Consider the following 16,414-nt stretch of genomic DNA (forward strand, 5'->3'; position numbering starts at 1 on the left):
CACTTCGCATCTCCCTAGGGCAAGCAGGACCAGGTCAGGGGGCGTATCTGCTCTCTGACATAGCCCCTTTATGCATAAAGTATTAGAGTAAGGAGCAGTAGAAAAGGTTTCCTTTTCTCATTGACTTCAGCAGTGGTGAGGTTGCTGACAACTGTGTTGTTTCTCACAGCTGGTAGGTGGGGGTCATTGTACAAATAATCAGCGTGGTTCAATGGAAGCCCTTAAATGTCCACTGAAGAGGACTCTTTTCCCAAAAGATACCCTAAACATTAGCAGTTCCTTCCCAGGTGAATCAACAGCAACTTCCAGCTGACACCACTCCTCCCTGCTCCCCATCCCCAGAGGTATCACTCACATCACTCTGATGTCTGTTCCTCTTTGCCTTTTGACACAAATTTGACTGAAACAATTGGGACCTCTTGTGGAGTTTATTGTTAGAGAAAGTTGCCTGTTAGACCTATGGAAACTATAATAAAATCTTGAAAAGAAAAATACGTGCTCTTGTCCTTAGGTTTAAAGTAAATATTCTGAAAGTCACCTGATTTACTGTAGATCCTTTTTATAAAATTCTTTTTTTCTTTCTCTTGCTATCTTAGGAATCTGACTACAGGCTAAATTAGATAATCATATGGAGCCAATCACTTTTTAAAATCTTGTCATTTTAAATCCTATAAAGCCATATGTCTTTAAATCACAGTTAGAGAAATTAGGCCCAGCATTTCTCAAAGAACTGCTGAAGAACTCAAGAGATGCTCTGTGAAGACATGGCTCAGTGGTCAAATACATTTGGGAATATCATATTCTCTAGGGCCTCTTCCTGTTCTATGCTGTATTCTATTTATTTTCTCCAGTCACCATCAATATTGGCATATCAAAAGCTCTGAGAAGTTCTGCATCAAATGAACCTGTGATTTTGAACCTAAGATTTTATAAAGTTATGTGTGCTCTGAATTTCCTGCCCCAAGTTTTTACCCTGTGTCACACCTATGACCCAGTTTGGCTTTTGTGATGAGGCAGAGTGGAATGCCAGAAAGAGTATTAAGAAATGGCAGTTACCAGGCCGGGATCTATCCACCTTGTACCCTGGAGCACCCCTTCAGCGTCACTTCTCTGGCATTTGTAAAATTTGGCATGCTTCAGCTCATTGCAGCTCCAACCTTCCATAAGACAGGCATTCAGAAATGATTTCATGCTTTTTTATGGCTAAAAATGGGGGGGTGGGGATTTCATGATTCAGCTACTGATAACTAATAGTAAAGCATGTTAGTAAAAGCATATTAATCTAAACTAATAGTAAAGCAAACTAATAGTAAAACTAAAAATAATATTTATACTTATGTGTGTGTTTCAGCAAGTCTATGAAAATGTTGCCTGATTAGGTTTTTAAAAGCTTTATTTGTTTTAAAATTTGTCAAAAGCAGAAAAAATTCCTAAAGAACAAAGATTAATTTTAAACCATTTGAATCTAAGATATGAAAAGTCAAGAAAGTAAACGATCAACAAATTTAGTTTTGTATACATAGAGTAGTATGAAATATATTTTACATGCTTTTTATATACTTGTGCTCTTTGTGGTTGGGTTTAGTTGCTAAGTCACGTCCAATCCTTGCAACTTCATAGACTGTAGCCCGCCAGGCTCCTCTATCCGTGAGACTTTCCAGGCAAGAGTAGTGGAGTGAGTTGCCGTTTCCTTCTCCAGGGGATCTTCCCAACCCAGGGATTCAACCCTGCATTGCAGGCAGATTCTTTATCTTTCTGAGCTATCAGGGAAGCTCTTTGTAGATATTACTGAAGACAGGAAACACCCAAGCTATGAAAACCATCAAAATCTGCATTAATCGATTTTTGAATGTGGTTTTATCAGGGTGTTACAAATTTTTTTAAAAAGAAAAAAATAACTGCATTTTGTTGTTTCTCCAAAGTTACTGGATAGAAATAAAAATCCAACAAGTGTTACAAGTTAGAGCATTTGGGATCTTAATTTTAAAATCATGAAACTATACAAATAAGAGTAACTCTAAAAAGTGTCCATGAAACCTCTTTTTTCTGTTTTATTTTCAATCTAACTTAATTCTTCCACCCCAGTTAAATATTTCAGATTTCCTTACAGTGGGCCTCAGGCTCATTATTGAAGCGTTCTAGCCACCTGAGAATGGCATCTGTCTTCCTGTCACCATGCCAACTCCTTGGGCAACAAATGAGGGATTTCCCCTTTTTTTCCCCTAGTTTTGCCTCCAGTGAGCGAGAGTTATGCTCCTGCTGCAGGAAGAGTACCATTTCTTATCACAATTGATTCCTTTCCTCTGCTTTTTGTGAGAGAAAGGCTTGAGATGAAATCCTTTGTCTCTTTAGATATGATTTTTGTTTTCTCACTATTCTTACTGACGTCTTTGTGTGGTGCAGTGGCTGGGATCCCACGGCATTTACATGGCAACCAGGAAATCAGTCATTCACAGTTGCCATGGTAACCAGAGGGGGCAGGGAGGAGAAGTCCATTTTATCACAGTCGCTGTGTCCCTTCCTGGAAGCCTACAGAATTTTTAGACAGAGGTCATTATGAACACAACAACAACAACAACAACAAATGCCTGTTGGCATCAAGACAGCTGTGTCCTGGCATCACAAAACATCCTGTAGAGGAGGGTGTGGGTGAGGCAAACATCACAAGGAGGCCAAGGGCGTTGCCTTCTGCGCTCAGAGCTCAGGGTGCTGACTTGGTCTCTGAGCAAGTCTGTAGAGGGAGGGCTTTGAGCACCAGCTCCACACTGATTTGCCCAAGCTTCTCTCTGAAGCTTCAGTCTGCAAAAGAAAAAAAGCAGGTAACCACTGCAGTATAGGAGACTTAGGGTCTCAGTGTGGGTGGGGAAGCACAGCTCTGCTCTTAGGTAAAAGGAGCCCCAAACTGCGGAAGTGGGGCAGAGGGTGCTGTCCCAAGAAAAACGGAAGTGTCTGTTAAGTTGTTTCCTCTCGCATCTGCTTCTGGAATTGAAGGTCGTCATATTTCAAATTTTTTTTAAAAAGTCATTTGAGATGAACCAATAAGATTATCTTTTACAAGCATGATTAGAATCCTTAATCGATAGTCAGATGATGTTTTATAATAGACAACAGAGGCCCTGGTCTCCAGGAACAGACTGGGTTCTTGGATTCATCTAGTCTCCTCTTTGGGGAACCAGAAGTGACCTATGAAACAATCACATTATAACTGAAGTTGAGAATGCGCTACTTGATTTTAAAAGTCTTCTAAGGGCACTCTCCTAATAGGCTAGGAGATAGAAAGGCTACGCTATGTATGTAGATCCTTTCCTTTGCAAAGTGAGGGGAGGACCTCTCATCTTCCTTTTTTTAAACAGCAGAATGTTCTTCTTTTCCTCTTTTGACAATGAAATGAACAAACTCTTGATTTCCACCCCTCCTTCCTCCAAATTGCTCTTCTCCCCACCCCCATCCCCCAACACACGTTCCCTTGTGTTTGTCTCAATAAATAGCTCCAGGCTTCACTTTAGAGTCTTCCTTAATTTTACTTCTCCCACATTCAATTTAGCAGCAAATTCTTACAGGTATAGTTTCAAAATATAACCTGAGTTCAGTCATCTCACCACCTTTATTCATCATACCCAAGCCTCCTCATCTTTGTAAATTCTAAAAGACTCTCCTTACTGTTGCCTGAGTTTCTATTATGTCTACCTACATCTTGGTCTCATAATGCAAGTCAAATCATGCCATCTCCCTGTTCAAACCACTCCCCACTCACCCATAGCTGTACCTAACACTCAGAACACAACCATAACCCACAGAATGCTGCCTGACCTGGCCCCTGACTGCCTCTCCCCTTCACTTTCCTGTTTGTGGATTCTCTTCCACTGAGGCTGACCTTCTTGCTGTTCCTTGAACACATGGAACATTCCCTCATGGAACATTCCCTCATCCTAGGGGCTCTGCATTTGCTGGAATGTTCTTCCCCCTACTTTAGGAGGTCTCCAGCCCTGCAAGTCTCCAAATGTTGGCTCCTACAAGGAGGCATTTGTATCAGCCCAAGTCTTGGTAGGAAATAGAAAGCACACAATTCTTATGGGGATGAAGGGACTCAGTACAGAGGTGTGTACATGGTTAAGGAACCCAACAGCAAGATTTGATGCCACGATTGGGCTTGAAGGGGCAGAGGGAAGGAAGAGTGTTGCAGAAGAGCTGAGAGCTGCAGTTCTGGAGGCCCTTGGGGCTGCCCAGAGGGAGCTGTGGTGACTGTGGGAGGAAACTCGGACCAGAGCAGAATGTGGAGGAATAGACACACTCGCCTTACCTTCTGTGCGTTGGCCAAACACAGCTGGAAACCAGAGTCCAAGGCTGTTGGGTACTATACAACTTTTCTATTGTTGCGTCACAAATTACCCCAAAGCACGAGGCTTGAAACAATAAACATTTATTAATCCCTTCCAGTTTCTGTCAGTCAGGAATTTGGAAGCAGCTTATCTTGGTGCTTCCAGCCCCAGGTCTCATATGAGGTTGCAGTCAAGATGTCAGTTTTTTGAAGGCTTGTCCTGAATGGAAGGGGACTTCCCATGGACAGAGGAGCCTGGTGGGCTATGGTCCACAGGGTCACAAAGAGTTGGACACAACTGAAGTGACTTAGCATACACATACACACAGCACACTGGAGTGGAAGATTTGTTTCCGAGGTGGCTCATTTAACGTGACTGGCAAACTGTTGCTCATTTTTGGCAGGAGGCCTAAAATCTTGCCCCCACAGGGGCCTCCACATGGCTGAGTGTCCTCATAACATGGTACCTGACATGGTACCTGGCTTCCCCCAGAGTGAGTGATCCAAGAGCCCACAGTGGAAGCTGAGAGCCTTTTACAACCCAGCCTGGGAAATCACACATTGTCATCTTGGTCCCATAGATCCACCTGTGGGATGAGACCACACCAGTTGTGAATAGCAGGAGCCAAGAATAATTGGGGCCATCTCAGAGATACCACTGGGCACAGAACACAGCAAAGAGGGCAGAGAATGAATTGAAAGGAATGGATAAAATGTGGAAATCAGGGACTAATCAGCAACCTTCCTGACCATCCCACTTAAGATATTGTATACAGTCCTGCCACTCTGTTCGCCTTTGTTATTTTTCTCCACTAGACAAAGCTACCTGACATACCAAATAATTATTTGTTTGTTTTTATTTTTTGATTCCCTTACTATCATATAAACTGGCTGGCACCTAGTAAGCTTCCAATAAATACTTGTGTGTTTGAATGTATAAATTATACCCAATTTGAGATAAAAAATAAATATTTTTTATTAACCGATTCTAGTGACATGCCCACGTTTTTTAAACTAAAAGTTTATTTTGCCCCCAGCCCCTCGCCCACCCTCCCTTGCCCAAAGGATCCTGTTCAGTGAATTAGAATTTGCCTCTGGGAGTCTTACAAGCAACACAGTTGCTTCTTGGTCCTTTCTTCCTCTTCATCTGTTGGTGGTGATATTTTTCCCTTCCTTTTACAGTCAAGTTTTCATCTATTTTTTTTTTTCTCTTAAAAATAAGTTACATTGTCTTTTATTTATTTGGCTCTCAGTTGAGTTCTGTTTTTAGAAGTCTTATTTTTAAAAATGGCTCCCATAAGAAAAATAAACCCTTCTCTCTTAATCTTTCCCCCTTGTTTTCCCCTCTTCTGTTTATTCCTGAAACCTGCTAAGGGCACCTGTGGGGACTTTTGTGGCACCTATGAGGCTAAAGAAATCGCTGGCCTCTGGTTACCGAGGGTCCAAAGAGAACAGGTTGCAAGCAGAGAACATTTCTCCTGGGCCCCCTGGAGCCCATGTTCACGATATTTTCTCCACTGCCTGACCATGAGGAGGAGAAGTAGGCAGCCCTAGGAACTCTCTGCCCAAATCTAGGATGGGTGGAGGATGGCTTTTCTCCTCTAGCAGCCCTACAGAGTGTATTATTAATACCTTTCCAGAAACGAAGTGGGAGAAACTAATCCCTTATGTCTTAAAGCAGCTTCCCTTGGAGTGGAGGAGTAGTGAAGTGGTAAAAAGACATGATTTGATGTCATGTGTACACACGTTATCATTCCACACAACATCTACACAGAAGCATTTACTCATAATTCAGTACACCTTGTTTCACCATCCATACCAGAATCGGCAGCTTTCATCTCTTGTTAATACTAAACCTAATCCTGGCTGCCAACTCAGTTGGTTAGAGTGTGCTGCTATTTCATAAACCTCATCATTTACATATATTATAATATAAATAATGAGTAATTCTTATAAAATCCATTCATTCATTTAATGATTTTTTTAGTGAATGCTCACTGTATATCAGGTGCCCTCAAGATAAGCAAACAGTTATCACTCTAGAAATTTAGGGGTAGAAAGGTGTTTTTATTTTCCCATCCAATGAGTGCTGTAAATGGTGGGACTTTGAAGAATTTCCTTAGATTATTATTCCAGAATAAAATGGGAGTTTGTCTTGAAAACCCATTCATTCTGGACATGTTAATTTCTTCCTTGAAATCTCATTTTTCTCTAATGGTGTCCCCTCAGCTAAGGGCTTCCCTGGTAGCTCAGTCGGTAAAGAATCTACCTTCAATGCAGGAGACCCCAGTTCGATTCCTGGGTTGCGAAGATCTGCTAGAGAAGAAACAGCTACTTACTCCAGTATTCTGGCCTGGAGAATTCCATGGACTGTATAGTCCATCTATGGGCAAGTACAACTTTTTTCCTCCTTGACTATATTAGTTGAGGTTATTGTTGCCACTTTGTTCAGATGTAAAACCATTGATGTATGTAATCCCTAAGTAAAACTCAGGTCATGTAGTTTTCCATGCTTATATCAGAGTACCAAGTGTGTTTATAAGGTATTGGTGGGGTTTTTTTTTTTTTTTAGTCATATTTATGCTGTCAGTTTTCAGATAATATAACTCTACTTTCTAGATGCAGAAATTTGATGGTGGAAGGTTAGGGGGGAATGTCTGTAAATGTTTAATAGCAAACAGATGGCTTGGCTGTGGTCTAATCAATTTCACTATTTTGTGCTGGGAAGGAATCAATGGCAACTACTGGTCTTGAGTAAGTAACCCAGTCTTTCCACTTGAAAACAAAACCATTAATGGCAATGTGCAAATAATGATAAACTTGCTTCCTAACATGATACTATAGGAATTTTTTCTGGCTGTGCTGAGACATGTGGGATCTTAGTTCCCTGACCAGGGATCAAACCTGGGACCCCTGGGGTGGAAGCATGGATTCTTAACCACTGGACTGCCAGGGAAGTCCCAGGATGTAATTTTCTTTTTAATTATAAATAAAACTACAGATGTTTGCTTATAATCTTCCTCCTAAAATTAATCTCTGTACCTCAAAATGCTTTTGACTTTACCCATAAATGCAACAAATATTTATTGTGCACCTATTATGGCTATGTACTGAGCATTTATTAGAGACACAGCATGAGTAGGACATGACCTGTGTGTTCTAGAATTTCACACATGGTGGAGGATAGAAGAAGGGGAACATGCAAGGACAATACAGTGTGATAAGAGCTATAACCAGGATAAGCAATAGGGGATTTGTGGAGGAGCAGGGTAACAACTAACCCAGCCATTTCCTTTTAGAAAATTGTACAAGTAAAAGTAGTAATTTGCTAAGAAATCTTATTTATTGACTACGTTTGCCAAGTCAGTCATTTGAGATTTTCAAATTTATTATACACCATGCAATTCCCTTCTGTTGAAATTACCTGTGTAATCATACAAGTAATACTTAAAGAATGTTGAATAACTTCTTACAGAAGTAACTGAAATAATTGTTGTAACATTTCATTGGAAGTTATAGCAAATTCTTCACATTACTGAAAAGGCACCTTCCAGGTTTACAAATTGTAAAAAAAGCCATCAACTGACAAACCTTCATAAGAGCTTTTTACATATACTGAGACTTCATTATCATCTTAGTAAACAACAGATATTGCTTCCTGATTTAAGATTCTTACTTGGTTGGTAACTTCAGGGTCTTTCCTGTTTCAATATCAATAGCACATTTTCCTCCTTGCCACATCCTCTTCTCAATTTCTGATTCCCAAGGACATTTTGAGTCATATTTTAAGCAGCCTTGGTGGTCTGTTTGTTCATTTTCTTAGAATTTTGTAAAATGTATGCTCTTGCATCTTAAAAGTAGTCAGTAGTACTCATAACTTTCTTCCACGGGACCTAATGGTTTCAATTCACTTAAAGTTAACCAGCTTGTCCTGAGCGCACACAGTTTAGAGAGAGCAGAGACACAGCCCTGCCCTCAGGAAGCACTCAGTCTAATTAGCCTCCAGTGGACTTAAGAGCAGAGACAGATTCACCACCCAGCACTCAATATCACAATGCTCTCCTCACCTCCTATGGTTATGTTTCTGAAATTCTATCACAGGAAAATCCAAGGTGAGAAACTTAAGACTTAGGAGAAAACTAGAGCTGGGGAGACCAAGGTCATAAGCAAACCTGTGAATGTTCTTTGCAATAGGGAAATCACCTAAAACACAATGACAGAAGGTCCTTAAACATCTTTTATTGTCCAGCCTTTTGCCAGCTTATTTACCATCCAAATAGATCATCCTGTCTGACAACGCATTTGGCAGAGAAGAATCAAATCTTGCCCTTCTGCCTTGTCTGCAAATTATTGGAGTTATTATCGTATAGCTTTTCTTTCAAGATACTTCAAAATGATTTACTTGTATGATATTAATCTCCCTGGTTCGTATCCTTTAATTCTGACCTTTTCAAAGGCTTGTTTTTCCCAGGCTTTGCTCGTGTACAGGGTTCTCTAACCTCTGCCATACTTGGTTGCTGACTCCTCCTCTTGATCTTGTTGCTTGTTTCCTGCTGTTTCTGCTTTTCTGTGTTTCTTCAGAGACTTTTTAGAGGGGATGAGTTGTATTTTGAAGAATCATACTTTGTTTTTATGGTAAGAATGCATTTGGTTTAAACTCTTTCATCACCCTGATGGACAGCCCAGCTCTACTTTCCACTGGCGGAGGGTTTGAAACATTTTCTGCTTCTGGGAAGACATGAAGCAGGCAACATCCACTCAGGGAGTATCTGGCCTTTGTCCCTACTTTCGCTGGCCAAGCACTCCTTATGCACAGCTGTTTGCATCTGCAGCCAGGCCTTTATGGCTGTATGGCTCTTTCTTGCCTGCTTCCAGCTCTGACTACTTCCCCATCTCTTGCCTGCTTCCTGCCATTGTCCATTCACACCCCGTGTCTTCTTCAACAAGACCTCCTGCTTCACCATTAGCCCCCCTCCAGTCCCCCTCAGCTCCCATCTATCTTTGGCCTCTGAGCCACACCCTCTAGCCTTCCCTTCCCATCAACACTTGTATTTGTTGTAGCTGTTGTTCTGTCCTCAGTCGTGTCTGATTCTTTGTGACCCATGAACTACAGCACGCCAGGCTTCCCTGTCCTTCACTGTCTCCTGGAGTTTGCTCAAACTCATGTCTACTGAGTCAGTGATGCCACCCAGCCATCTCATCCTCTGTTGCCCCCTTCTCCTCTTGCCCTCAATCTTTTCATTTCTTAAACTCATGGATCCCTGTCAACCACCCCAGGACTGTATGTAGTACAAACATATAGACACTTGAGTTAACAACCCAAATGGGTTCAGTCATGGTGACATGTCAGGCAACTTGAGGGGAAAATCGGGGAGCATTTAGCCCTGCCCAGTGCAAGGGAAAGGAGAATTCATGCTTCTCTGGAGGAAGAGGAGGTGGCCATCCCTCGGCAAACCCCTTGTCCTATTAACTTTTGGGCTGGGATTCACTGCAGAGACCAACATGTCCCATTTGTGAGGGTCAGCCACTCTCTCAAGAAACATTAGTTCTACCCACCCTGACCCCTGACTCTCTATGAACCTAATACGATTCGTCTCCTTGGCTCCTAGCAGCTGGGGTAGGCTCAGATGTCTTGGGGGAAGGAATGACCATGTGATACACAGATCAGATCCTGATTATGCCTTTTAAAAAAAAAAAAAAAAAAGCCTTTAGAGAGACTTCTGTTCTTCCAGTTAATCCAAGAAATGCCTGGAATTCTGGATTTTCTATGATAAGATAATGCTGAATGATTCATTTATGTATTCTTATTATTCAGCACCAAAATTAAACCATTAAGTGTACCATTGGTGCATATAAGTGGACAGGATTTGTTAACATACAAATTCACCTTCTTATTCCCGTTTTGCTTTTCCCTCTCCAGCTCAGCCCACACATGCCCTCCAGGAACTGCACTGTTGGTAGTTTCTGGTTCCTTCCTAAAACAACAGACTAAGGAAGGGGAGACAGACCCAGACTGAGACATGGACGGAAAAGCAGAGAGGGCTTAGCCAGAGAAGGCAAGTCAAGCAGAAGAGTAAAGAAATAGTTGGGGAAGGCGAAGGGAGAGGACAGACGGAGGAATAGTACTGAATGAGATTAGAGGGGGGTTTGAAGAGTGAGGTGCTCTGGGACAGCTGTGCGTTGGCAAGTCAGAAAATGCAGGAGGGAATGTGACAAGGGTTTCTGGCTTATAAATTAGTCTCTTTTAAGTTTTTCCAGAAACGCAAGTAAAGAATAGCTTTTTTTTCTTTTTTTTTTTCCCTGCTTCTTTTTAAAATTTATTTTCTAAATTACATTTTCATTGCCAGACTGTGCTTCTTTATAAGCAATTCAGTGCAGAAATGATACCAGGAGTTACCCCAGATTCTTCAGGGTTACATAGAGTACAAATATTCAGAATATATGTATGTTGGCTTTCTGCAGACAATTTGGGGGAAAAAAAAAACCGTAGAGGGATTCTTGTTTCTTACCCCATGATCAACTTCTCAAATCAGAAACTTCCTTTTCCCCTCTCCCCCATGCACCCAAAAGAAAACAAGAGCACTTTTGGAATCTCTGCCAATGATGTTCTTTCATTACACAAGCATCTGTTAAGTACCTGCTATGTGACAAGTGAAAATGAATGGACCATGGCCCTAGCCTTTAGGGCTAATATTGATGAGTGAGGTGGACTTTCATAACTCATTAAAACACTGCAGTTAGTGCTGTTATGGAAACAGAGGCTAGGCCCTGTGCTCATGAGGCAAGGAAGATAGCCCTGCTTACATGGTAAGGGGAGGCTTCTGCGAGAAGCTGAGTTTACAGGGGTAGGTGCGAGTCACCAGCAGACAAAATGGAGGAAAGAATAAGGGCTTCTGGTGAAAGGAAGAGCATGTGCTAAGATGTGGAGGAGAGACGAGCATGACCCCAGGAGAAGCCATGAATGTGGATCAGATTGTAACTAGTTAGCTAATAAGGTTGGGATGGAGGTGGGTGCCATTAAAAGAGGCCTACTGTGCCATGCAAAAGAATTAAGATTTGTATCCTGCAAGCAATGAGAAAGAGAGATTCTGAAAAATTATAGCAGGACTGTGACTTGCTCACCTCTTCATTTTAGAGATGTACTTCTAATGAGTATGGCTTAGAAGAGAGACTGAAGGTAGGGGGACAAAAATTAAAGCATTGCAGTCATCTAGGGAAAACCAAAGCATTGTTGCCCCCGGTAATAGACAGGAGGAGTTTGGTTGAAGAACTAGTTTCATGGTGGGTATGAAGGATGAGGAACTTTAAAACCAGACTTAGGGTTGAAAAGACAGATGGTTCTGGCATTGTTCTTATATTCCTGCTGAGGGCAACTGGTTTGTATTCCTCACTCCATGAAATAGAGAATATAGAAAGAGGAACAAGCTTTGGATGAGGCAATGTACATAATCTGGGAAATGTTGATATTAAAGAACTCCAAGGAGCATCCAGCTAGAATGCTCAATAACACAGTAGAGATAACAGGCCAAAATCATGGCCTCCTGACCACCTTCTCTGCCAAGTAAGTGTGAAAAGTACAAGGTATCCGTGCCTACAAACAGAGCCACTGATGACCGTTGAAGCATTTTTAGAGGCTTCCGTCTTATGTATAGGCTCATGGTCATTTACTGATGGTGTGAACCAGTCATTGTGAGATGTAATTGTATCTCCTAAGAAATGGACACCTTGCAGATGTATTTCCCATGATTGTGTTAAGAGCTCTGAACTAGGTTCATCTCTCTTGACCCACCTATACCCCATTTTTCTTTCTCTCCAGAAAAAGAAGCTATTAGAATCCATTGAAAGCAATGAGATTAATGACAGAAAAAGATCTTAAAATCTAGTTTTTAGCTTTGAACAGAGATTGGTTACTACTTTCTAGCAATGGACAGGTTAACCCACTGTCTTGAGGCCAGAGATGGAAGAACTGATCAGAAGGCAGAAGGCCAAATTCCTAGAGGCTTTAGTGTCTGAAAGAGATTTCCCTCTGTAGACATAAAGATGAGGACCAGCTACTCTCATGGTTAGGAGAGAGAAAGTGAGAAGGGTGGGAGAGATGATTTAAGCAACACTAAGAAAAAGAGACCTGTTTGAATCCAGAGTTCATGCCAGCATTCACTGCTAGTTTAAAATTGACCAAAGATTTGTTTCAAAATCTCTCCAACCATTCATACTTGTGCTTCTCATTCTTCTTAGACTTGATATCATATATATTTAAATTTTCATTTAAAAGCTTCCAATAACCTTTGGCACCAAGATTCCTGACTTGGAGGTAGTCTCTGTCTGATCATTGGGCTATAGGAGGCTGTGGGGATTTAATGCAATCCTCTCCTGCTACAATTCTGGTTACTGGTGGTTCAAAAGTAGTTCCCCATTTAAAACCTTGAAACAATCCATTCATAATTTTCTGATGTTAATGAGTTGATTTCAGGGTCCTTTCTGATAGAAGATTTCTAGGTAGAAATAAGCAAACTCTTATTCATGGAATATCAAATCAAAACAAAGAGTATCCTGGGGACTGTCTCAGAACATTTCATAGAAACTGAATTTTGTATCTTCCAGGCTAATGTGCTGTGGTCCTCTAGGTGGGATAGGAAGGCTCACGTGGTGACTTCCCTGATGATAGAGTTATCCTGCATCAGCCCTAGTTTTCCAATGTTCCTTGTTAGTTTACTTGCTAGAGGGGTAAGGCAAGGCTGGGTTAAAATGTAGAGTTGAGAATTTACTCTGTTGCCCAGGAATAATAGCTTCCAAGCACTGATTCTTGAGGAGAGGTTTCTTAACTGTTGCCTGGACACTAGAAGGACTCCCCCCTCCCCTATCCTCAGCCTGTATTTAATTTGTAGCTTCCCCAAAGCACCTTGTGTTCATAATGAGGAACAATGACTCACAAGATGAATAAATTCAGAGCCCCAAGAGCATTGAGGTTTAGTGGTGAATATACTAACCATGGGGAATCAGGAAGCCAAGTGCTGGTCCTGGTTTGGCTGCTGACTGCTAAAGTCACTCACCATCTCTGAGCTAAAACAAAAACAAAAAGAGCTCTTATATGTCAAACACATCTTATGTTTTAGGAAAATATTATTATCATTTTGTGCATCATTTCATTTAATCCTCAAATTACTGCTGTGGGGTGTGACTCTGTGCTCCGTTGTTTCAGTCCTGCCCGACTCTTTGTAACCCTATGGACTGTAGCCCGACAGGCTCCTCTCTTCATGGGATTCTCCAGGCAAGAACACTGGAGTGGGTTGCCATGCCCTCCTCCAGGGGATCTTCCTGACCCAGGGATTGAACTTGCATCTCTTGAGTCTCCTGCATCAGCAGGTGGATTCTTTACCACTAGTGCCATGGGGTGTCACTTTAATCACCTCTATTTTTGCATATAAGGAAACTGAGGCACGTAGAGGTTAAATAATTTGCCCAAGTTCATAGCCAGTAATGACAGCTTGGACTCAAATACTGGTGGGCAGACTGCCTGCAGTCTCTCCCCTTATTGCTAACACTCCACCACCTCCTAAAGTGAAGGGAAAGGCCAAGAGAATGCTGAGGGTCCTTTTAGTCCTGGAGTGTAGGGCAGAGGGCTCTTTCTGGGGTGAGAAGATTCAGCATTCAGCCCCACCTCGTTCCTTTCCACTACTGAGAATCTTTCAGGGAATACGTCTTCACTACTAGGTCACAGGTAGCATTTCAGGACTTGGCTTATCTCCTGTGCCCCACAAAAATACATATTAGGGCCGTTCTTTTCTGAGCATGTGGGTTAAATCAGAGATCAATGGTAGTGGGGCCTTGGAGAAATGAAGCATCGGGAATGTTGGCCACAGAGAGAAGTGTTTCAGCAAGAAGCTGCAAGCTCCCAGCTCACTGGCTTGGTAGGGACCCCAGTAAATCAGGATAAGCCATGGAGGCTGGCACTGGATCTCGGGGGCAGAATGTGGTCAGGGGTGCGGACCCCTCAGCACGACAGCAGCAGCAGCAACAAACCAAGTTCCAGCTAAGAAAGCAGACTGCGTGCGGGGAAGGGGGCCGAAAGCTTGAGGGAATGAGGGGGAGGAAGGGACAGACAGGGCCAAAGGGACCTGGAACAAAAGGGGGAAGAGGATTCTAGTCACATCGGCCAGAGGGAGGGAAAGGGCTCCAGTGAGCCCCGAAATGGAAGGAGAGGGAAAGAAGTAAGCAGCTCACAGTAAGCTAGAGGAGGAAGTGGGAGATGCGCGGCTTCCTGTAGAAAGACCGATGATTGAAGACAAAGCTGGGTGGGGACTAGTCCCTGGGCGGCAGGCGCTGCTGCTACACATACTCACAGCGGCTGCCGCGCAGTGGGCTGCTCCTACTACTGCGGGGCTGGGCTGGGCGGGCTGCGCCGGAGCTCGCCTGCACTCAGCGGCGCGGAGGGCGGAGGAGAGCCACTCTGCTCGGACCGGCCTCGGGAGCCAAGGTAAAGGAAACGCTTTTCGTGTTGCTCCTTGTTAAGTGAGAAAAATGACCACCGCCAGCGGTTTTAAGGGCAGATTTCGAAGGGAAGAAAGGCACACTGTTCGGGGATGGGAGGAAATGATCAGGATGGGTTCTGTTAGGAGGACTTTTGAGAAGGACCAAATTTGTGACACCTTGGTTTGAAAAAATATTCCTCATTAGTGTTTAGCTTCCGTGACTCATCAGGAAAACACGCTAAATATTAAGAAGCTGTTTGCAGAGGTCTCTTATAAGAAAAGCAGAGCCCAGGCGAAATCAATGGGGGCTGTGAAGCTGTGGGCTGACCATCTGAGCGTCGCAGTCCTGTTTCAGGGGTGTAAGTGGTGTAAAATGTTAATTGCATTATCTTTCTTACACAGAGCACTGGAGTGGTCTGTTTTGCAGCATAAGGATTGTGATTTGGCTATTTATGTTGTTTGGTTGGGGAGGGTAAATCCTTTTATACTCAGAATTTGCCAACAAAGGCTGGAATTGCGTATGTGAGGGGCAGTATTTACCATTTAAAACACGGTGTCTTCCTCTCTCTGCGCTCTGCAGCTGCTCTCAGGATAACCCTAGAAACAGCTATCAGTTGCCAGCGGGTCTTATCCCAAAGTTGCATCCTTTCTCAAAGGAGTAGGGCGAGTTTAATTTGTCTAGAATCAGATAGGAGTGTATATATGGATTTTATGTTTATATAGATTTTATTCGGCTCTAGGTCAAGGTACACATTAGCTTCAGTGAGGGACAACATGTTAAAGTGTTGCCGGAGTTGTTTCCTTACCTGCATATGCTGTGCATGGACAAAATAGTGAAATCAGAATGTGATTTTTATTCTTTGATTTTCTTGAGCAGTGGGTCTTCTTACTAGGAGTCTGTGGCCATGGCTTGTTCATATTTGTGAATGATACATACAAGTGCAGTAAATAGGTCTAACGGATTAGAAATGAAATTGTGAGATTCTTTTCGCAGGGTATGTAGGAGGAAGAGTTTAATATCCCAACATAGCCTGATTTTAAAAATTAACCTTTGTCTCCAATAAGAAGTATGGTTAAGCAATAAATGATCATTGATAACAATGTTTTGTCTTGCATTTTTAGAATGAAAGGAGATACATTTTCAAAGGAAAGAAAGAACTGCTTATAGTGGGGTAAAAATAATAAAAAGGTCATATTTAGACACTCATAAATTTTTTAAATGTGGGTTTTAAATACTAAGTATGCCATGGAGAGTGTATATGCTTCCTTTTTTATCATTATTCTCAATTGTGAAGTTTCTTTTAATGTCATATTTATGAAGTTGATTTGGCTTCTCAAAATATGTAGGGTATCAGCACATTTCAGAAATAAGAATTTTTGGGTCCTTAAGGAAGAAAATGTCTAATTTTCTGAGCTTATTTTTGATGACTAACAGGCAATGTATTACTGGTGTTGAAACCATGGAGCTCCCCTGACAGATCTGTTGAATTTAACCAAACCTGTGGGCAAAACAAGTCATGCCACGTATTCCATGGCTCCAGTTCCTGTATGTCTCCTAGAGTAAAATATATAAAGATCATCTTCCCAAAGAAGAGATCTTGGGTGGATCTTGGATCCAGAATGCCCC

At 42.2% G+C, this 16,414-nt stretch overlaps 1 protein-coding gene across 3 annotated transcripts in view; it reads left to right on the forward strand.

Moving 5' to 3' along the window:
* Nucleotides 1-14,436: 14,436 nt before the first annotated feature.
* Nucleotides 14,437-16,414, forward strand: part of GNG2 (G protein subunit gamma 2) — a 121,541-nt gene continuing 119,563 nt past the window's right edge. The window contains exon 1 of one of the 3 annotated variants that reach the window (XM_070469128.1): nt 14,437-14,792. In XM_070469128.1, the coding sequence (XP_070325229.1) occupies nt 14,591-14,792 (202 nt within the window). In that variant the 5' untranslated portion in view covers nt 14,437-14,590. The remainder of the gene's footprint in view (nt 14,793-16,414) is intronic. The other 2 variants (XM_070469129.1, XM_020887008.2) reach the window with 2 other exon arrangements.

This window comes from Odocoileus virginianus, chromosome 6, assembly GCF_023699985.2.
Source record: "Odocoileus virginianus isolate 20LAN1187 ecotype Illinois chromosome 6, Ovbor_1.2, whole genome shotgun sequence".
NCBI lineage: Eukaryota > Metazoa > Chordata > Mammalia > Artiodactyla > Cervidae > Odocoileus > Odocoileus virginianus.